Source organism: Suncus etruscus, chromosome 2 (genome assembly GCF_024139225.1).
Source record: "Suncus etruscus isolate mSunEtr1 chromosome 2, mSunEtr1.pri.cur, whole genome shotgun sequence".
In the NCBI taxonomy this organism is placed as follows: Eukaryota; Metazoa; Chordata; class Mammalia; order Eulipotyphla; family Soricidae; genus Suncus; species Suncus etruscus.
Window position 1 is genome coordinate 25931981 of NC_064849.1, and position 22675 is coordinate 25954655.

A 22675-nucleotide genomic window follows, 5' to 3' on the forward strand; every position below is an offset into this window, starting at 1 on the left:
TGACATAGCCTATATATAATGTTTCTTAGGAAAGTATAGGAAGTAGTTAAAACATTGTGACTTGGGGCCAGTGAGTTGCCTTGCCTTGCATGCAACAGACCTAGTTTGATCCAACATTTGATCCCCTCAAACCCTGCCAGAAGTTGATCCCTAAGTATAGAGAAAGGTGTAGACCCTGAGATTTGCCTGATGTTCCCACAAAAAATTAAAAATAAAGAAAAAAATGTAGTGACCTATACTGGAGAGATAGCTCAGTACCAGGATCCAAGTTCAAACTCTGACACATGGTCCACCAGTACTGCTGGAAATAGCCCCAGGGTCTCCCCCAAACACAGCCAGGTATAGTAAGTACAAGCCTAGAGAAACCTATACACCTCTGGAGTGGCCCTAGTGGTCCCCCATATTGCAGAGCCCATTCATTTTTCTTCCCATTTGAGCTCTCTGACTCTGTTGGACAAATATCTAGGAACGGCCCTAGATCCATTGAGCATTGCTTTAGTTTGAAAAATATAATGTGCTTACTAAGAGGTAAATAGAAGGATAAAATTCTTAATAAATTATGCTTTGCTATAACTCCATTAGAAACGAGTGGTATTGGGAAATGTGTGATTTTTGGAACATCTCTGAACTCGATCATAGCTGCAGCTCCATGAGAGAAAGAATTATGTGTCTTGAAGAAATTAAGTGTCCTAAAAGCATTAAGTGTCACAAGAACCAAGTAATATACACTTTCCAGCATGTGAATAAGGAGAAAATGGGACACAGTGCTTGGTTTCATGTAGATAATAGCTATTATGGACACAGTAATATCACAGTTAGTTTTTGAGGTTATCTTTCTTAATCTATAACTATGTGTAGAGAGCCTTTTGTCTATTTTCTTGGGAGCATAAAATTTGATTCAGTTGATTATGTAAAAAAGTATCTTATCAATGATAGAAATAATAAAAAAAAGGTAAGAAGATATTGTGCCATCTTGGTCCTTGAAATCTATAGCATATACATGCAGAAGGTACACACAATTACTTGGAGCTGTCATAAGATACTGTAGTCTGGATGATTTAAATACAAGAATATGTCCCACATTTTTCACAGTGTGAAGGTTCAAGAGCAAAATGCTAATATGGGGCTTGAATGAAAGTATTTGCCTTAAATACATTGAACCAGGCTTCAATTCCTAGCACTACATATGAACCCCTGAGACCCACCAGAAGTGATCCCTGAGTGCAGAGGCAGTAGTAAGCCTTAAGCATCAATGAGTGTACACCTCCCCCAATAAAAAGTGCCAGTACATTGTCTGGTGCAGACTCTTCTTCCTCTGAGGATGGCCTTCTTTGTACCCTCCACTGTCTCTTTTTATGAAGACACTAATACCATTCATGATGGTTCTATTTTCATGATATGATTATCTCCTAAAGACCCACCTCCTTCACAGTAGAGAAAAGACCTTTCACATAGGAAATGGGGAAATATAACCATTAATCTACAATACCCACTGAAGACAATTACTGTTTTTTATTTAGTTAATAAGAAACTGGAACAGACACAAATCATTTTTAATGAAGTATTTATCAAAATGCCAGCAATTGCTCTATACATTGTGACAAAAGGTCTAAGAATGCCTTAGATTCTGATGTATGTTCTATTTTGTGTTTTGCAGACAACTCCAATGAAATAGACATTGTACACCATGTGGACACAGAGGCCAATATAGCTACAGAGGTTTGCCTCACTATTCTAGATCTTTTGTCCCTCTTCACTCAGATTCACCAGGTAAGTATGACCAGAGCATATACAGCAAAATAAAAGAGAATCATAAAGTACATGAAATCAAGAACAACTTTTTAAAAATATTTTATGAAGTGAAGTAGCCTTATATAATTAATCTATATGGGAGCAGAAATGTGAAATTTACTGTATCAGTAACTAGTGCTTGATTGATAACTCACATATATTTATTTGTTTGGGAGCCACACCCAGCAGCACTCAGCTTTTACTCCTGGCTCTGGGCTCAGAAATCGCTCCAGCAGGCTTGGGGGACTATATGGGATTGCCGGGGATTGAACCGAGGTCTGTCCCAGGTCAGCCACGTGCAAGGCAAATGTCCTACCACTGTGCTATCACTTCAGTCTCCCTATATATCATATAATATATATATTTCTTTTATATATGATATATTAATTTCTTACTGCTCAATGAAAATATCTCTCAAATCCCATTTATTTTACAGTCTTTATCGATATCAACAAAAACCTACCTGTAATCACACTTTTTGTCTCTTCCAACTCCATCCCACTCACCATTCTCACATTGGTCTACTCTTTGTGCTCTTCTCCAACTCATGTCCCTATTATTAGCTGTTTCTCACTTCTAGGATAATCCCATGATTTTCTCAGGGAAGATTTCTGGACCTCATCTCTTGTCCATTAACAAAGGTCTTAAGGACCTCTCCATTTGAAAGTAATGTAAACATTTTTCTATCATACTCATAACATAATTCTTACCATAGCCTCATATAGATATCACATCATTCCCCACTGTTTTCTTAGTTATTATTTTTTCAAGCTTTCTCTGTTTCACTGATGACATTTTTCCAATTCTTCTCTGCCTGTTTCACTAAGAACATAGACCTTGTCTTTTCTATAACACTTTATTTTCAGCACCAAGAAATGTGCTTACCACACAGGAAAAATCTTTTCCAATAATGAGTGACCCTTTACTCATGCTAAATAACAATGTGTTAAATTTCCAGAGACAGATGCAGCAGTCTGAGTGTCAAAATTCAACGATGAAAAGGGTCTTTGACACCTACATGCTCTTCTTCCAAGTTAACCAGTCGGCCACAGCTCTGAAGCATGTATTTGCATCCCTGAGACTGTTTGTATGCAAGGTATGAGTCCTCTTTTTCTAGGAAAAACTATCATAGATAATATACACATCTTAGTTCTGTATCTCTCAGTATGGAAGGAAGAAGACTTTTTTCCTTCTAGTATTGATTTATTTTGTTTAATGAAATTTTTTACTATGTGGTTTTAGAAGATTAACAGTCTGAAAGTCACTGTTGCCAAACATCTCTTTGAAGATCAAAATGAAGTAAAATTTATGTCTGGCCACCAATTTTCTGGCTTTTTGTTCTTCAATCTGTTTTAATGATATGCATACCCTGAGCTGAGATTTTTCTTCATGCCAAATTCAAGTTCTATATGATGGTGGATATCTTCTCTAAGGATACCTGTTAGTTAACTTTGTGGTTTAGCAATGTTGGATGAACAGAAAACATTTTAAGGCTTTCCCTTATTTCAAGTCTCTCCCTTGTTTGTTTGTTTGTTTGTTGCCATTATTAATTCAAGAGATAATTATAAAGTTAATAGTAACTATTTTAGAAAGAAAAGAGAATGCCAACATGGACTTTTTATAAATACCATTATATTCTCTGCTTGAAAACAGAAGAAAAAAAGTACGGTAAATAAAAGAAACAATGGTTTTGTTGGAAGAAATTTTAAAACGTAAGGATAAACAGAGAAAGATGAAAGAAGACCACTTACTTCATCTCTTGCATTTCCCCAGTTTCCTTCAGCATTCTTTCAAGGGCCTGCTGACCTCTGTGGATCCTTCTGCTATGAAGTCCTAAAATGTTGCAACCACAGATCACGCTTAACTCAGACAGAGGCATCAGCACTCCTGTACTTTTTCATGAGGAAGAACTTTGAATTTAATAAGCAGAAGTCAATTGTTCGATCCCACTTACAAGTAAGTCTTGCCAGTTTTTATGAATGACATTGTGAAAATCATGGTCTGTTTTTTGCCTTGATAAAAGTCTACTGTTCCCAAAGCAAGCACATACCAAAAACTCTTCCCATCACATTGACATTGCATTCTTATTGATAGTGGGAGGGCATATAGGTAGAGGTGAGTAGAGTCCCTACACCATAGGAACTTCCTTTTACAGCCAAGGGAGGAAAATCCTGTAGAACACAGGACAAAACTTGACCATCTCTGGAGTTCCACTTTTTCCACCTTTTAAATTTATAAACTTTTTTCTCAAATCATTTAACCATTCTTGTAGTCTTTTAAAGACCTTTAAGATGATAGGAAATGACTCCTAGAGATATACCCTAGGAACACAAAAATACAATACAAAAATCTCTTCACACCTATATTCATTGCAGCACTATTTACAATAGCCAAACTCTGGAAACAACCAAGATGCTCTTCAACAGATGAGTGGCTAAAGAAACTGTGGTACATATACACAATGGAATATTATGCAACCATCAGGAGAGATGAAGTCATGAGATTTTCCTATACATGGATGTACATGGAACCTATTATGCTGAGTGAAATATGTCAGAGGGAGAGAGATAGATGCAGAATAGTCTCACTCATCTATGGATTTGAAGAAAAATAAAAGACATTCATGCAATAATTTTCAGAGACAAAAAAGAGGAGGGCTGGAAGTTCTAGCTCACTACATGAAGCTCACCACAGCGTGATAAGTGCAGTTAGAGAAATAATTACATTGAGAACTATCCTAACAATGTGAATGAATGAGGGAAGTAGAAAGCCTGTCTAGAGTACAGCCGGGGATGGAATGGGGAGGAGGGAGATTTGGGACATTGGTGATGGTAATGTTGCACTGGTGAAGAGGAGTGGTCTTTACATGACTGAAATCCAATTACAATCATGTTTGTAATCAAGGTGTTTAAATAAAGATATTGATAATTAAGATTATAGGAAAGTACCAGATTATAAAACTCTGCAGTTTGAATACATAAAGTTATCATTTATTGGCCTTAAAAGGAGAAATAAATTATAGGCGTTCAACCCAATACATTTCTTTAAAACAATCATTTCTAATTTGCTTACTTCTGTGATTTCTCTTTACTTTTTTCGTCCAGCTCATTAAGGCTGTAAGTCAATTAATCGCTGATGCTGGGATTGGTGGTTCTCGGTTTCAACATTCTCTTGCAATCGCCAACAATTTTGCCAATGGAGACAAACAAATGAAAGTAAGAAAGACTGTGGATACTTTGATTTTTAAGAATTGTAAATAAAGTGGATTATTTTTGCAAAATGTAAAAACCACTAAATAAAAGACATTTAAAACATATGCATTTCAGGAGCTAGAGTGATAACCCAGAGATAGGGCTTTTGCCTTGCACTCAGCTGACCCAGGACAAACGTGGGTCTGATCCCAGGTGTCCCATATGGTCCCCTAAGCCAGGAGATTTCTGAGTGCAAACCAAGAGTAAATCCTGAGCATCACTGGTGTGGCCCAAAATCCAAAAAAAAAAAAAATTGCATTTCATTTAACTGAGTACTTAAGTAGACTTTGATTCTTGTTTAAATCATAATCAACTTTAACACTTTCAGCAAATAATTTTTATTATAGAATTTCCAAGAAATATGAGTTAACAATACATTAAAAATTTTATAGCACATATTAAAAATTTATTGATTCCATAAGATTATTTTTTACAAAATATTTTTTACAAAATACATCATATCTTTTAGAAGTTTCTGAAGTCAGTATATCGTCAACATACTAGTTAATATATTATGGAGCACTCATGGATGAATCTAGGATTAAAATGTTTTCAGATCCCCTTTATTTACTGTATTGGTTTTTTTTTCTTCTCTATCTTTTCAACTTTCCTCTTTTTTTTTTTTAAACCTCATTACAAGTAACTTCTCCCCTTGAGCTTACTCTCTCAGGAACTATAAACATACTGTTAGTAATTGGAAAAGCACCTTTTCTATAGTTCTATCAAAGTCCTAGAACCAAATCTTTTTCATCAAATTTGCATCATATTTTCATTTAAAACCATTCTATGTGGTCTAGGAGACAAAAGAACTTGATTAGACAGTTGGGCACCAGAACATTCCCAAGGTACCTCTTTGGTCGCTTGGAAATGAAAGTCAATCCATTCCAGTCACCTTCCTAAACTAGAGCCAGATTGTCTCAAAGGACATTTAGGATGCTATTACTAGAAGAAGTTGGAGTTGGAAAGCAAAATGTTGACATCCACTACAATTTTTTAAGTTGTATAATCATCATAGCAATATACAAATCAATGTCTAATATAATAATTAAAATTCTTATAAGAATTTATAAAAAATATCTAGAAGGCACTAAAAAATATCTGGAAGGCACCAAACCATAATCAGTGACTTGTCTAAGGAATTCTAAATAGATAATGACCTAAGCTTTCTCTTTTCCAAAGAACAGCAACTTCCCAGCAGAAGTGAAAGACTTGACTAAACGTATAAGGACAGTTTTGATGGCCACAGCTCAGATGAAGGAGCATGAGAAGGACCCTGAGATGCTAGTGGATCTCCAGTATAGCCTAGCAAACTCATATGCAAGCACCCCTGAGCTCAGAAGAACCTGGCTAGAAAGCATGGCCAAGATTCATGCAAGAAATGGAGACTTATCTGAGGTGAGATCAAAGTTTCAGTCACTCTCCAACTGCATCATTGTGATAGTCAGGACAATTTCCCTAACATTTACAGCCAGAATTTTAAAGGTACCATATTTACCCTTCTTCTAGATAGGACAGAAATATATCATATGCAGCCATTTTATATAGAGAGTACATTAAATTTACATGTAAGAACCAAGGATGTCTGATTTCAAGTATCAAATAAAGGAAGGCTAGAGAAATAAAGGGATTTATAAGTCCTTGCAATATAAATAACAACTTTAAAAGCTGAAATTAGGGGCCAGTGAGGTAACAAAGTGGACAAAGTGTTTGCCTTGCACACAGCTGACCCAGGTTCAATCACCAACATATCATATGATTTCCTAAGCACTTCCAGGAGTGATTCCTGAGTACAGAGCCAGGAGTAACTCCTGACCATCACTGGGTATAACCCCAAAATAAACAGACAAAAAATCCTGAGACAAATGAACATGTTGGTAAGGGTATTTAAAAATGGAGCATTTGTAAGTTAATATTCTACTTGAAACTTCTTCCTTGCAATTAGAATCTAATTGGAACTTCTACCCATCACAATGAGTTAACTCAAGTTAGAGTAATCTCCCCTCACTTGTAACTCATCTGTGTTATTGATAGAAATGTTAACTCTCCTGAGAGCAACATGAGGCTAGTGCACTGTGGGGTTGTAAATTATTAGCTAATCTTTTGTGTCCAATTAAACATTGATTGTATTTATATGAAGCAATTTAGAGCATTCATATTGCATTCAGGTACCAACTTGGGAAATTGTGCCATATTCCAGAAATATGCCCCTTTGGGGAGGATTTAATTTTTCTAGTTAAGTCCTAAATATGAAGCTCTTCTAAATATATGTAGTTACCAGAAACCCTGAAATGGCAATAGGACCAATCTGAGGTCTTGCTTGAAAGCAATTTGTTGAATCCAACAATGAGAGACTCCAAATTTCCTTAAGTTGACATGAAACTTCCCATCAAACTTAAAAGGGACTGGAGAGACTATCTAATAAGCAGGCACTTGCCTTGCATGCAGCTGACCAAGTTGCAATTCTCAGCACCATAAATGGTTCCCTTAGCACCTCCAGGAGTGACTCCTGAGTACTCCTGAACACCTTATGGCCAAGAATAAGCCATAAGCACATCAGGGGATGGCCCAAACCAAAACAATCTCTTAAAATAAAACTTCAAAAGTAAATACTAAAGTAATTTGGACTACAGCAACTCAAATTCTTATATGTTCTCAGCAAATTCCAAGGCTTGCAAAAGTTATTAGAGAAATTCAGTTATCACCCCTATAATATGACTGAGTTTGGGAGGGAGGTAAACACATGTGTTACCAGATCACAACCATGTTTAATCAGGCACTTCATACTGTAAGGCAACTACTTCATATGCAACATAAATTTTAAGAGATCATTATTAAACATGTAAAAAGACAGTTTGTTTTTGCTAATGATTTGAATCCAGATACTAGAATTTCTAGTTTTAAGTGAAAAAATTGTGGATATTAAAATATAGATAAGCACGTAGGTTTAAAGATACATAGATAAGTACAAATATGGTAGACAAGTAAATGTATGTAGATTTAGCTTGACTTTAGATATAAAAAAGGGATATAATTCTTTGAAGGAATTCTTCAGGACCATTCATTGGCCTACCTGAAAAATTACATTAAAATAAAATATTCCCCAAAATGTACTTTACTCTTTATTTTTATTTTTTGGACAGTAATTGTTTATTTTATTAAGTCTATCTTTATAAAGAATTCACATGACCTGTCCTGACTCCATCTAGAGGATTATTCCTAATTGGATACATTCTCAAATCTCTGTTATCTTTTCTCTGAACCTTTTTTTTTTTTAATAGGCTGCCATGTGTTACATCCATATTGCTGCCCTCATTGCAGAGTACCTGAAAAGAAAGGGTAAATGGACCAGGGGACTGGTTGTGGGGGGAAAGAAGCTCAGAAGCCAACTTGTTAGAATCTAACCTAAAAATTATTTATGTTTAATTCATCTCAGTTTTGTTTTATTTTATCTCATTGACTTTCACAGACATGCCTAATTGTTCTTTTAACTGCTAGTGCCTTCATGCCATGATGATGTTTTATGTTCAAGGCTAACTGGGATATCACCTTCTTTATTCAAAATGAGAAGGCATCTTTGGTGAATGATTTGTACCTTCATAGGCTTGTATTAACACAACCATGTAACAATGTTCCTAACCTCATCTTGCACTACCATAGGTTACTGGAAAATGGAAAAGATTTGCACAACATCCCTGCTCGAGGACGAAATCCACCCTTGTGATAGCAATCCATTACTAACAACTCCTGGTGGAGGAAGTGAGTGGCTAACCAACCTTGTTTACCCCTCATAGCAGTTCAGAGGAAATCAAGTTGGATTCATGAAGTAAAACTCTCCCAGACTTACCTAACTTCCACTGTAAAACTCTGTTGCCCCTCTGCTTCAGAAATCCCATCCAAAATGCTTGAAGGTCAGATTACTGAAAAGTTCTAAGCAAAAAGAAACCTCGTATCCAATAATATTATAAATTATCATCATGTTTAGATACCAATTTGCATGCTAGTATGTCATTGGAATTTTACTCTGAATTTATAAATTGTTTAAAATCTCTGAAAAACCATTTTTAATTTTGAAATGTACTAAAAGTCTTTATTCAAAATAAGGGATGCTTTCTGTCATCCCCCAAGACTACCAGGATGGAAACCTGAGCATAGAACCATGAGTAATTCCTTGAGAATGAGGACAATGTGGAGATTAACAGGCCATGTCATCTGGTACTTGGTGACTTCCATGGCTGCATTCAATCATATCAAGGGACCAAGTGGTGCCAGAGGTGCCAGGTCAGGTATCTGCTAAACATGCACCCAAACCATGCAATTCTTAGTTCCTCATTTTCTTTTATAAAAAATAATTTTAACAATTTGCACATATAATATTTTAGTGTTAATTTCCTTTCATTAAACATATTGCATTTTTAGTATCTAATTAAAAATATTTTGTAATAATAGTGCCCAAGAGTAAATAAGCTTTGGCTATAATCATTTGGAAACATAATTGGCCCTTATTGTTTTAAACAATTAAATATGTTCAGAGTGTTAGTAAATATTACAAATAAGGCATTTAGTTAAAAAAAAAAAACTAAGTGAGGGGTCAGAGAGATAGCATGGAAGTAGGGCATTTGCTTTGCATGCACAAGGATGGTGGTTCGAATCTTGGCATCCCATATGGTCCTCTGAGCCTGCCGAGGAGCGATTTCTGAGCATAGAACCAGGAGTACTGCTAGTTATGACCCAAAAACCAAAATAAATAAATGAATAATTAAAAATAAAAACTAAGTGAATCATGAAAAAGTAAGGTGACCTTTAAAAAGATAGCTAGTTAGCATCTTGCCTTCTGTCCTACTAAAATTCATGGGTCTTCCTGCTTCATTCCTCAGATCCTATTAGTTCTTTTTTTAATGCAAATAGTCAGAAATTATTATTGTGCAATTATTTCCTCTCCATCCTTCTTTATTGCAATAATAGGCCATACAGTTCCATAGATTAATGCAAATTATATACTTTAAAATTAGTTTCCATTTTACCTCCTGTTACAGATGAGCAAACCAAAATAAGTCAAATAACCTATATTACAAGTCAAATAAGTTACATCATCAAAGCTTCTGGTTAACTTGTAATAGGACCAAGGTTTTGGGGCTGCTCTGTGACTCTATTATCATCATTCATATTCCCTGTCCTTCAGATAAGATCCCTTCCTTAATTGATTGCTGTTTCGTATCTCTGTACAGCTTACCCTTCTTCCATGTTGGTATTAAAGCTGCTGAGGTAAAGTGAGGTTTGTAGATGATGCAAAAGAGTGAAAACTAGCTACTATTGACCATTATTAGTGTTCTAACCATGCCAAGTGTTTTTGCAAATATTAATATTTTACTCCCTTCAAACGTATTTTGAAACAAACATTAAGGTGTCCAGTTTTAGGAAACAAATTCAGAGGTGATTCGGATGGGCCATTGGTTCTACGTCTATCTACAAATTTTATGTCCTGTCCACAAACCTATGTTAACTCCTTATAGAAAACAAGTCACCCAAAATGATATAAAAATATAAAAAGATGGGGCTGGAGAGATAGCACAGTGATAGGGCATTTGCCTTGCATGCAGCTGATTTGAACAGGCAGTGGTTCCAATCCCAGCATCGCATATGGTCCCCCTGTGTCTGCCAGGAACAATTTCTGAGCGCAGAGCCAGGAGTAACCACTGAGCACCACCGGGTGTGATCCAAAAAGAAAAGAAAAAAATATGAAAAGATAAACAATGTTATTTGTATTTTCCAACATTTATATGTCCAAGCTACTTGTAATATACTGAAGAAACACATTGTCTACTATAAACAAGATTAGACTCAAATATTAATGTTCAGTTTTACTTGATCTCCCCTAGGCATGTTCTCTATGGGCTGGCCAGCTTTTCTGAGCATTACCCCAAATATTAAAGAAGAAGGTGCAATGAAAGAAGATTCTGGAATGCAAGATACACCATATAATGAGGTGAAACACAATAATCTTGATAATAATAATAATAGAGCAAAAGCATATATTGTATTGAATCATTATTTTAATGACTTAAATGGAATGAATCAGGATAAAAACTTATTTTAAGTCCAATAAAATTATTTTTAATATAACTTAAACAAGTTATGTCATGATTAATATAAGTAGATATTAAATTCAATTGACTAGAGATCATTTTAGTAAAAAATTAAACCAAACCTTACTTTTCTAAGATGGAGCCAAAGACATATAATAAACTTTTCAAGAAGATATTAAAGCACTAGTCTTTGGAGAAGATGATAAGATATGTTGAAATAGTTGTGAGCTATTTTATAATGCATTAGCGTTTATGTATTTCAACAAAAATACTTTTTTTAAAAATAATATTTGGGGTACACAAATAATGATTATTTTTTATTTTTATAAAAGAAAAAGGCTCTCTACTGAGAATTAGCAACAATTTTCATGAAGCAGGATATCTTCCCTCAAATAAATAAAATATTTTGTGAACTAAGTGTTTAATAATGGTATTACATAGGTGGGGGGGGGAAACTTTGGAATGGTCTTACATGAGATTTTACGTATTATTCCAAGTTAACTTGCTACGTATTGCAAATAGAAATGTAACTACAACTTTTAGTTAAATATTTTTTGAATGTATATGAATCCTTTCTTAGGGGGACAGAGCAATAGCATAGCAGGAAAGGGCATTTGCCTTGCATGTGGCCTACCCGGGCTCCATCCCAGGCATCCCATATGTTCCCTAGAACCTGTCATATGTGATTTCTGAGCCCAGAGCTATGAATAACCCCTGAGAACAACCAAGTGTGGCCCTACCCCTCAAACAAAAGAATCCTTTTTTAATAGTATTATCTACTTATTTTAGAATCTATAACAATTTAGTTGAACATTTCTGAAGCCATTAATATATGTGAATCATTGAGTTAAAAGTGGAAAAAAGGTTTCTTAAAAGTGAACTCAGACCCAGAATTTGTTTTTCAACACGGGGTTCAAATCCACAACCCTGAGATTAAGAGTTTTATCCTCTACTGAAAAAATATGAAATGCTTCATGAATTTGCATGTCTTTCTTGTGCAGGGGCCATGCTAATCTTCTCTGTATCATTCCAATTTTAGTATATATGCTGCTGAAACAAGCACTAGAATTTGTAAACTTGATCAAGACAAAATTTTTCGATTCCTTTCTCAATCAGTAACTAAATCCGAGCCTTATACCTAGTAACTATAAATACAAATTTGCAATTTACAGGAGATAATTTTGCATTGAAATATCTAAAATTGGAGTGGATAAATAAAAGCATGGTATATTCACCTTTAGTTGAGTTTGAAGATGTGAAATAAGGGGGAAAATAGTTCAATCAAAGGGTAGAGGTGAGAGAGTAACTTAAGTATGGTGTGGTCCAGTTAAGTATAGTCAAAATCCAAAATCTCTAGACTTTTGCTAAAAGGAGGGCCACATTAAGGAAGGTTGGTGGTGTGAATAGAGCTCTTTGAAGGTCATTCTAGGAATTGGGACAGCATTTTCAACACTCGAGTTCCCACAAAAGTTTAAGGGCATACAGATCTCATTATCAGATTTAGTTTTCAAAAAGGAAATTGAGTTAAAAAAAAAAAAAGCCAAAAACTTTCTGCAGAAGTCTAGGAGAGAAGGAACAAGAACAGTGTCAGGTTTAAGTATTTATATTGCCCATGATAGTTGAAATGGAATGAGGGGAAGGGGGGGGGCGGTGAGGTGGCGCTAGAGGTAAGGTGTCTGTCTTGCAAGCGCTAGCCAAGGAAGGACCACGGTTCAATCCCCCTGCGTCCCATATGGTCCCCCCCAAGCCAGGGGCAATTTCTGAGCGCTTAGCCAGGAGTAACCCCTGAGCATCAAACCAGTGTGGCCGAAATAACAAAAAAAAAAAAAAAGAAATGGAATGAGGGAAAAAGAATATTCCAAGGAATTTATTACATCCTTGAGAGGGAATGATAAAATTGCTAATAACAAAGAAGAGAAATCCCACTATAAAACATTTTGACAGTGAGACTATTTTGAAGTAACATTTCCAGATGGTTTCCAATGTTAGTCACATGACAAGCTCAAATTTCACCTGGGTAATTGCAGCATATCCTGGTAGAGCAGCTGTACATGTGTGTGGAGTTTCTCTGGAAATCTGAGCGATACGAACTCATCGCTGATGTCAATAAGCCCATCATCGCTGTCTTCGAGAAGCAAAGAGACTTCAAGGTATATTTTCTAGACTTGGAAATGAATTGATATATATTGCTTGAAACTTACGAGTTATAGCTTTTCAAAATAAAAGCTATCTCTGATTTTACATACTTTTTATTAATATATATTTGACATATAGCATTATAAGACAATGAAGAGATACAGCATATGGATTTAAAACAATCAGAAGTTATATAATGTAGCATAGTATTAAATTGTCTATTTTTTGTCAGTCTCATCTTGATGAAACTCTTTGATTTATGGTTTCAGAAACTATCTGATCTGTACTATGACATTCATCGGTCTTACCTAAAAGTGGCAGAAGTGGTGAACTCAGAGAAGAGGTTGTTTGGTCGCTACTATCGTGTTGCATTTTATGGACAGGTAGGTTTCTTAAGAACAATATGGCCTCTACATTTTATTGAACAGTTAGATTTTCTTTCACTATGAGATATCTAACTGTGAGCACAGAACACATAGGTTTTTGAGTTTGGGTATATTTTTTTGTCTTTTTCTGGAAGCCAGGATCTATATGTTCAAAGTAATACACAGGCTTGAGAAGTAAGCAATCTTTTTCTTTTTTTTTGAGCTCTATCAGTTTATTTTAACAATGCATGTTATTTGCAAGGCTTGTATACCTAATCTCATTATATAAAAAGCTTCTTTATTAGTGAGGCAACCGAAAATTTAGAGGTTGATATAAAGCTCTCACATTGGGTTTCAAACAAAACACAACTCAGGCATAACCTACTTAACTGTATTCATTATACTGTCAAAATAATTTCCTAGAACCAAAGATTTTTCATTCCATGATTGAATTTATCAACCAATAGGGGTTCAGAGAAAACATTGAAATGATTTCTTCCTGACACATATGTCTGAAGCTGACATACATAATAATGAGAATATGGACTCACCTAGTCCTTTGTGACAGCATTTCTAAGCTTTATAGAAAAAAATGTATTCCATAGATCATATATATATAGAACACTTCTAAATTCATATATATGCTACTCTTTTTAAATAGCAAAAAAAAAAAAAAAAAAAAGAAAGAAATAGGCAATCTCTTAAATGAGACTCATTTAAAGGAGATTTCTAGTTCTAGGAATCCAGCTAGATTTCTTTAAGGGAAAAAATGTTCTCAGCAATTTCTTCTTCTTAGTTCCTATTTTTTTTAAAGACCTGCCTGCATTAAATATGAAAAGAAACTAAACTCAGAGCATACAAGGAAAGAAATTTTTGTCTCCTGTTTCACACTATACTGTTTCCAGGAAGAAAACCTTTTGGTTATCTTGACTTCTATATTGAAGATCAATGTAATGTTAAAGTGTTCTTCCTGGACTTACTTTGTAAGCAATAAATAAAGTGGGTAATATTAGATAGTCATAGAGAACTTGAAAATAAAGTTAAGGTGTCACATATTGTTGATTACATTATATAAATTCTATATGACATACAATATAAATTATACAATACATTATAACTTATTAGATCATGTAAAATATATAGAATATAATATAAATTATATAGTCAATGATTAAGGCATAATGTTTTAGGTAGAATTCATCTAGACACCACCCTGTTTCCTTTCAGGAAAGCTTCTAGTGCTATTGCTTTTTTGTTTTTGTTTTTGTTTTTTTTTTGTTTTTTGGGGCCAAACCTGGTGATGCTCAGAGTTTACTCCTAGCTATGTGCTCAGAAATCACTACTGGTTTGGGGGACCTTATGGGATGCCAGGGAATTGAATCACGGTCTGTCCTAGGTAAGCCACATTCAAAGCAAACACCCTACACTGCTCCCCCGCTTTGGCCCCTGCTGTTGCATTTTAAAGGACATAATTTAGAGTTTTACTCTCATAGATAAAGATTAAACTTTTTATTGCCACAGTGGTGAGGTCTCCGAGCCCTGTCATTTGTACACACACAAAAAAAGACACATATGCATACATACACACACACTCACACACACACACACACACACACACACACACACACACACACTTAAGGCTGAGGTTTGCCACAAAAGAAGTCAAGCCAGTTAAGTCATTCCAGATCATTTACTATAGAAGCTTTTAAAAACATTGATTTTCCTCTTATCATTGAGGGCAATTTAAAAACTGCCTCCTCAAATGGAAAAGGTAGCTGCTTTCTACTTGGAATAATAGTGTCATCAGAAAGTTAACAGAAGTACACAAATCCCTCCCAGTTTTCTCACATGCATAGTATAGGAGTTTTGGAGGAGATAAGGAGATAGAGTCTACAGAGACTCTATTTGGATATTTCAGGAATCCTAGAAGAAGATTCAACTCTGAAGAGGTAATAATTTTGGTGGAAAGAAAAATCTGTAGGTGAGGAGGAGTAGAGGGAATATACCTTGAACATCTTGGAAAAAATTATTGTGTTATTTGCTTTCAGGTTTATTTTTCCTACATGAAATATTTGACAGGAAAATAAAATGGCAGAAAGTTGAGCATCTGGTTCCAAAAAAAGACATATTTGGCTACTCAAGACTTGAATCTACCACTTTATTACAGATCTTTTACACACACACACACACACACACACACACACACACACACACTCTCTCTCTCTCTCTCTCTCTCTCTCAAAACTTGAATCTACCACTTCATTACAGATCTTTTACACACACACACTCAAAACTTGAATCTACCACTTTATTACAGATCTTTTACACACACACACACTCAAAACTTGAATCTACCACTTTATTACAGATCTTTTACACACACACACACTCAAAACTTGAATCTACCACTTTATTACAGATCTTTTACACACACACACACACACACACACACACACACACACACACACACACACACACACAAAATGAACTGCCATTAATATTCAGGTCCTGAAAACCAGATTTCTCCAGCCAGCATCAAAGGATTAGGCTACTAAAAGGTGTAATTTTTCAGCTCAGTTTTAATGCAGATATTTACTCTTTTCTTCCTTTGGTCTTGGGTGTTCCAGGCTGTGGTAAGTTTGTTCTCTCTCCATTTGCATGCTTAATAAACCTCACACTTCCCTCCCCCACTGTCTTACTGAAACTTAACTTCCTTTGGCAAATCAGTCTTGAATACAAAGGTGAAATAATCCTCCTTCCATTTATTTGGGAGTCATACTGCATTTCTCGAACTTATGCCAATTACCTGAATTACAAAAACGTATATTTTATTGCTATATTATTTCTCTACACAAATATAGGCATAGTCTGAAAGTTTATACATAGACACACACTGATGTAAGCACTACATAGTTGAAGCCAATGTGTAGTTGACCCTCCCTATCTTTGTATTCAGCATCTGCATGGGCATCTTTGGTTTATTTAGTATCGGAGAAGGCATTTCACATTGCCATCAATGGCTTACTAAGAACACACTGGTCAGAAATTCAGCAGTTGGGAAATTGTGGATAGGCACTTACCCAGGAATCTAAAGGACCTTCTTTTGCTAGTAAGCATCTTTGAGAAACAGGGATGTCTCGCAGGGTAAATTTAAAGATAAATTGTGGATCTCACCTTTACCTGAAAGAGTAAGTGAGCAAAGACAGAAATGATATAAGAAATTTTGTAGAATAAGCCAATCCAAGTATATAGAGTTCTGGAATGAAGAACTTTCATTACTCTTTTTAAAATTTTGAAAATACTTATATATAAACCTTTTCAACTTTAAAATGCAATTTTACATGAGTCAATATTATTATTAAGATGAAAAGACAAGGGGCCAGAGAGATAGCATGGAGGTAAGGCATTTGCCTTTCATACAGAAGGTCATCAGTTCGAATCCCGGCGTCCCGTATGGTCCCCCGTGCCTGCCAGGAGCAATTTCTGAGCATGGAGCCAGGAGTATCCCCTGAACCATGCCGGGTGTGACCCAAAAACCACCAAAAAAAAAAAAAGATGAAAAGACAAATTCTTCCAATATCCACTCAATGATATTTCATATTCAGCTATGCTTGTCTGATCAATACATACCTTTTTGTAATTCTTAAATCCCTTTCCACATTCATATCAAACCAGTATTTTCTATCTTCACTTATAAACTGGGGGGGGGGATGGTGGTCATGGTCTTTAACTCACTTACTAAAAGAAAACCTTAAAAAAATATGTACTAAATAGACAGGGTAAAATGGGGAAGGATTGGGGATTCAAATGATCTAACTTTGTTCTTTTTGCAGATTCCTCAATAAAGTTTGTTGATTATACACCTGCTTTTTATTTCTCAGACTGACAAAATTCTGTTATTTTTTGTTAAAAATTCCACCTTGAACTAAACAGCAAGATATTTTTGTTAAATCTAAAGTCCTGGGTTGGAGGGTTAGCACAGCAGATAGGGCCTTTTCTTTATATTCAGTTGACCCAGGTTTGATCTCCAGCATCTCCTATGGTCACCTAAACCCATTAGGAATAATTCCTTAGTGCAGAGCTAGAAGTAACATTTGCACATCACTGATGTAACCCCAAAATAAAATAAAACCAAGCAAAAAAATGTGAAGCTTAAATACATGCCTAAACGGGCCCCAAAACTCCCTTTTCAGTCATCTTTGAGGCAGAAGAACTGATAGAGGTCGTCTTTGATAAGCAGCAAAGATGCTGCTCGATCATCAGTATATGGTATTCAAGAACTTTCCCAAGACACCAAAGAGAGGGTCTAAATTATTACAGTCACTAGGAGCAAACAGTGCATGAAATTTCACATGGCAGTAAAGAATTATTGAAGAGAGTTGAATACTTCCTAAATATTTGCCAAATGAAATTTCCAAAAGCCTACAATAAAAGTCTTAACCATTAAAACATAATCTTCTAGGTCAGAAATGGTTTTTGACAGTGACACTTTCAGACATTGTCAGATTGACCTTTAAATATCCAAATGGGCATATCTTGCAACTATGGCAGTATTATACACAACAAGCTCTTGCCTCCACAAAGGCCTTTGGTTAAATATTTCAATATCCCATGGGAACTAGTGCTTTCATTTTATGGTTATGACTAGAATAGTTAATATGTCTACAGGAACCAGACATTAGAAAACAAGTGGAAAACTAATTTTCATGTCAGAAGCTTTAAAACAAGTCTTGCATAACATGAATTTTCTAATGCAGCACCTGGCATCATTGACTATGGAAATTTTACACAAAGGAGTCTCTTTAAAGAACCCCAGAAGTGTCCCTGAAATATTCATTTCTAGGGCAATGGAGCCACAGCAGTGATCAAACTTTGACTGTCATGAATGAAATCCTTAGACTCTGGTATTTAGCAGGAAAACAAGTGACTGCTCATTGCATAACTTAAAAGATCAGATGCTCCTGGAATTAATTAAATGAAAAGCCTGGGGGAGTTTAATTCTATTCACCAAAAGATATAATTTCTGTTGTTTTCAATGACACATACAGAGATGTGATGCATCTCAGGATATTTTTTTACATATCAAATCCTTGCTAGAATAGGAATTGAGGTGAGCAGGGATGTACAAATTTTACATATAATTCCAAAATCCCCCATCATCTCCATTTGGGAGATGTGGTATGTTTTTATAGCTGCCAACCTGAATCAATGAACCTATATGAATGAAATTCACTGATAAAGATTATGAATATATTTATATGCAAATGTGTGTATGTGAATAATTTAGTTCAGATTTATATGGGACCATTTCTCTGCATTTTCATTCTTATAGATTCTCTATTTTGACCCATATTTGCACATTAAACTTCTCTTTAACTGTATGCCTTTGTAAATTTTGAGTCAGCACAATGTATTAGCAGGGCATCCTATGTTCTATACCCTATTCATGATTCAAGAGCCTGGACAAATTCTGAAATACAAGCAAAAACATGTAAGAAGAGGTTAGTGTTTTCAGATGTGTTTATTGAAGTACCTTTTATTACCCATGAAGTTTGTACTAAATGAGGTCAACTGTTTGCCAATCAAAATATGCAGTTTCCTAACCATCACAGATAAGAGTTTTGCTGGATAATAAAATGACATTTAGAAATTCAAGGTAGCAAAAGAAATGTAATTCAACTGTTCTGTTGTCTGAAATTTTTCTATTGTCTGAAAAATCTTGGGGCTGACACAAAAGGGAAAAAAATGGTCCTGGCTTTACCTGATAGCACTGCTTATAAATAATTTATTTCATAACACTTAAGTGAAAATCTTTTCTGTGGTAGTTTTTTGTATGATGGTGCTATATGGCTCAATGAGATTTATTTTCTTTAATAATATTCCTGGGTAAGAGGCAAGCTCACTTTGCAAGCAGTTTTAGGGCTACTATTTCTTTGGACCCAAAAGTTCTTTGTTTCCATGTTAAATAAATAAGCAAACACGAGAACAAATAAGCTTCTCATTGTAGTTGCTTTAAATTTTAGGGGAACAGTGTTAACACATTTTAGCCCTATTCATGTACCCACTCCCTGTTAATAAAAATTCTATAGTCAGAATTTAAAGGCTTGTTTTCACTTACCTTTGCCTTGCTTTATTATATCTCACATATAAATGAGATCATGTGTTATTTTGCTTAATATGATAACTTCTAGTTACATTCATGTTTTAGGAAAGTTCAAGAGTTTACCTTCTCTTATATTTATATAATATCCCAGTGTGTGTGTGCCCATGAGCATCTTTGTATTCCACTTAACTCTTGTTATACTTGTTATGCATATGTGTTTTTCTAAATCTTAGCTGTTATAACTAGAGCTGTCTGCAATGAGCATAGATGTATATGTGTGATTTTAAATTGGTTTTCTTGGAATAGAAATGAAAGAGTAAAATTTCTGAATCACATAGTACTTTTATTTTCAATTTTTGAGGTCTCTGCTCTATGCTCCATATAAGCTGAAGTAATTTCCAGTGCCACCAAAACTTAATGAGAAACTTTTCCTTTTATCTGCACATCCCCACCAGCTCTTATTTTTGATCTTTTTCATATAGGACATGTTCACAGTATGAGATAATAACTGATTGTCATTTTGATTTGCATTACTGTGATCATCAGTAATATTGAACATTCTTTCATGTGCTCGTTAGCCATTTATATGTCCACTTTGGAGAAGTATCTTTCTGAGCATTCACTTTCTAACACACTCAAATACGGAGCAATTGCCTCTCTTAATGAGGAACATTAGATTTTCCCCACACATCTTAACCAGAACTCACATCACTTAGAGAATCATTTGCTTCAAGGGCCAAAGATATAAAACTGTAGGCGAGGGCCCTTGCCTTGCACATGGCCTACCACCAGATGTTACCCCCCCCCAAAAAAAAATAGAATCTTTTACTTTATTATTATTATCCTCATCAGAATTAACAATTTACCAAGGCCTATTTAGTACCCCAGGCCATCCTCAGGGCCTCCCAAATGATCTGTGTCTGTCCTTTTCTAGATCAAGAAGTAGAAATGACAGGAAGTCACAGTTCAGGATGAAGACCACAAAGGTCATAAAAATGTCAGTGAAATCTTGCTTCACTGGCTTATTTTCTGCTAACTCTGTACTCCAAAGTTTCTTGGGAAAAATTCACAGCGAAAATGTCTCTTTATAAGAGCTTTCCCACAAGACAGAGAAAAATCTGTCCTGGAAGTTGGAGACCTTTTTTTTTTTTTTTTTATTGAAATGGAAGTTGTAAATGTTGCTTTTGTTATTTTTGCCCTGGGGGAATTCTGGTTGATGGCTTTAGAAGTCAAATTTCTCTGATGTGTCAGCCTGTCAATTTAGCCACTAACTTTTGACCTGGAATCTGACAAAAGTTATACAGGAAAAAAAAAAAAAAAACTTAGCAGGATGAAATTTCACTGGGAATTCGGCCTAAACTCACTACCTCTCCAAACACTAAAGAAATTTTAAGGACTGCTTTTTAGGATTTCAACATGGTGCTGGGATTGAACCCAGATCAGCTGCATGCTAGGCAAGTGCCTTACCAGCTATGCTGTCTCTCTTGCCCCTTTTATTCCAGTCTTTTAGCAGTTTAGATGAAAGTAATCACAATTATCAACATTTCTCTTCTAATAAAGATGTTGGGTAAGGCCTTGCATGCAAACAATCCAGATTTGATCCCCAGCATCTCATAAGGTTCCCTGACCATCACCAGGAATAATTCATGAGTGAAGAGCCATGAATAACTTCTGAGCATTGCTAGGTATCTGCCTCCCGCCCAAAAAAGTGTGCTCAGTACAAACTTTTTCATTTCTCTGTGTATTTAACAGGTGTAAATTGATGTGTCTGTTAGGATCTGGCTCTGCTAAACCCGAACATGGAGTATTGAATAAGATACTTTCCTGTCTTTCTAAAAACCAATGTTAATGAGGGTAAATCACAGGAAAACAAACAATTCCTAGAATTGTGGTGGAGAATGGGGCAAATAGTTTAACTTCAAAAGTGGTATCGTAACAGCACACGTATACAGTGAATAATTGCCACACTCAGTCAAGTGAGTAAAAAATCCTAGATCATCTCACATTATCTATAAAAAAAATACCAAATTAGAGCTTTTTACATATAGGAATAACTTAAGTAAAATATTTTTTGAATAATTTAAATAGGGCGAGAGAGATAGCACAGCAGTAGAGTACGCATTGCATGCAGCTGACCCAGGATGGACCTGGGTTTGATCCCTGAGCCTGCCAGAAGCAATTTCTGAGAATAGAGCCAGGAGAAACCTCTGAGCACCGCCGAGTGTGACCCCAAATAAAAAAAATTTAAATAAAATCCAAAGGTGTAGTTAAAATCCATTGTGACCTAAAGTATCTTCACTCAGTTCTTAAATGTATTTCTTTCAAGCAAACTCAGCAACAGGTAAACCAGATGCAATTGGATCTAACTCCCAATATTATCAAGTACTTAGGGGATACACATCTTTCACAGAAAAAAATGTTTTGTCTTCTTCAAATAGAAGACATTTTGAGAAATTGCCTCACTAAGTTAAACTACTACTCATGAAATCTTCCCTGCCTCCTGTTTTAGGATACACCAAGAAATTAACAGAAGATGAAACCTACTTGCTTCTATGGCATAAAAATGATGACATGGTTATTATTTTCAATACTGTAATATCTAGCATGGCAACACTATAGAATATCTACTTGTAAAGTATATGATTAAATTTCATGTAGTCAAGTTGTATAAGGGCCCTAAGATATATTTATGTTAAGTTATATTTTAAAATATGGAGCATACCACATGTAAATCCTGTAAATCTGATATAAAAAATTAGTTTTTGTCTTAAAATGTATAATTCCAACAACCTTCTTTATACCCTTTTCTGTTCTATAATGCTTTCTATACTAGTTTCAAAGACTTGTGGGTCTGTTAAAAATATATACAATTAAAAAAATGATTCCTCCTCAATTGTGTTCTACCCCCAGGTGACCACATGAGGGCATTATTCTCCCAAAATATAT

The 22675-nt window shown here is 35.2% G+C and overlaps 1 protein-coding gene and 1 non-coding gene across 2 annotated transcripts in view; one reads left to right on the plus strand and one right to left on the minus strand.

The window, feature by feature from the left end:
• Positions 1-22675, plus strand: part of DOCK10 (dedicator of cytokinesis 10) — a 299752-nt gene that overhangs the window by 261838 nt on the left and 15239 nt on the right. The window contains 9 exon segments of the mRNA XM_049768172.1: positions 1658-1770; positions 2750-2887; positions 3565-3747; positions 4896-5006; positions 6222-6437; positions 8321-8378; positions 10919-11025; positions 13153-13275; positions 13531-13644. Coding sequence (XP_049624129.1) covers positions 1658-1770; positions 2750-2887; positions 3565-3747; positions 4896-5006; positions 6222-6437; positions 8321-8378; positions 10919-11025; positions 13153-13275; positions 13531-13644 — 1163 coding nt within the window.
• LOC126003171 (U6 spliceosomal RNA) lies at positions 12082-12188 on the minus strand. Its single transcript, XR_007493707.1, has one exon. It is a non-coding gene; the product is annotated as a U6 spliceosomal RNA (small nuclear RNA).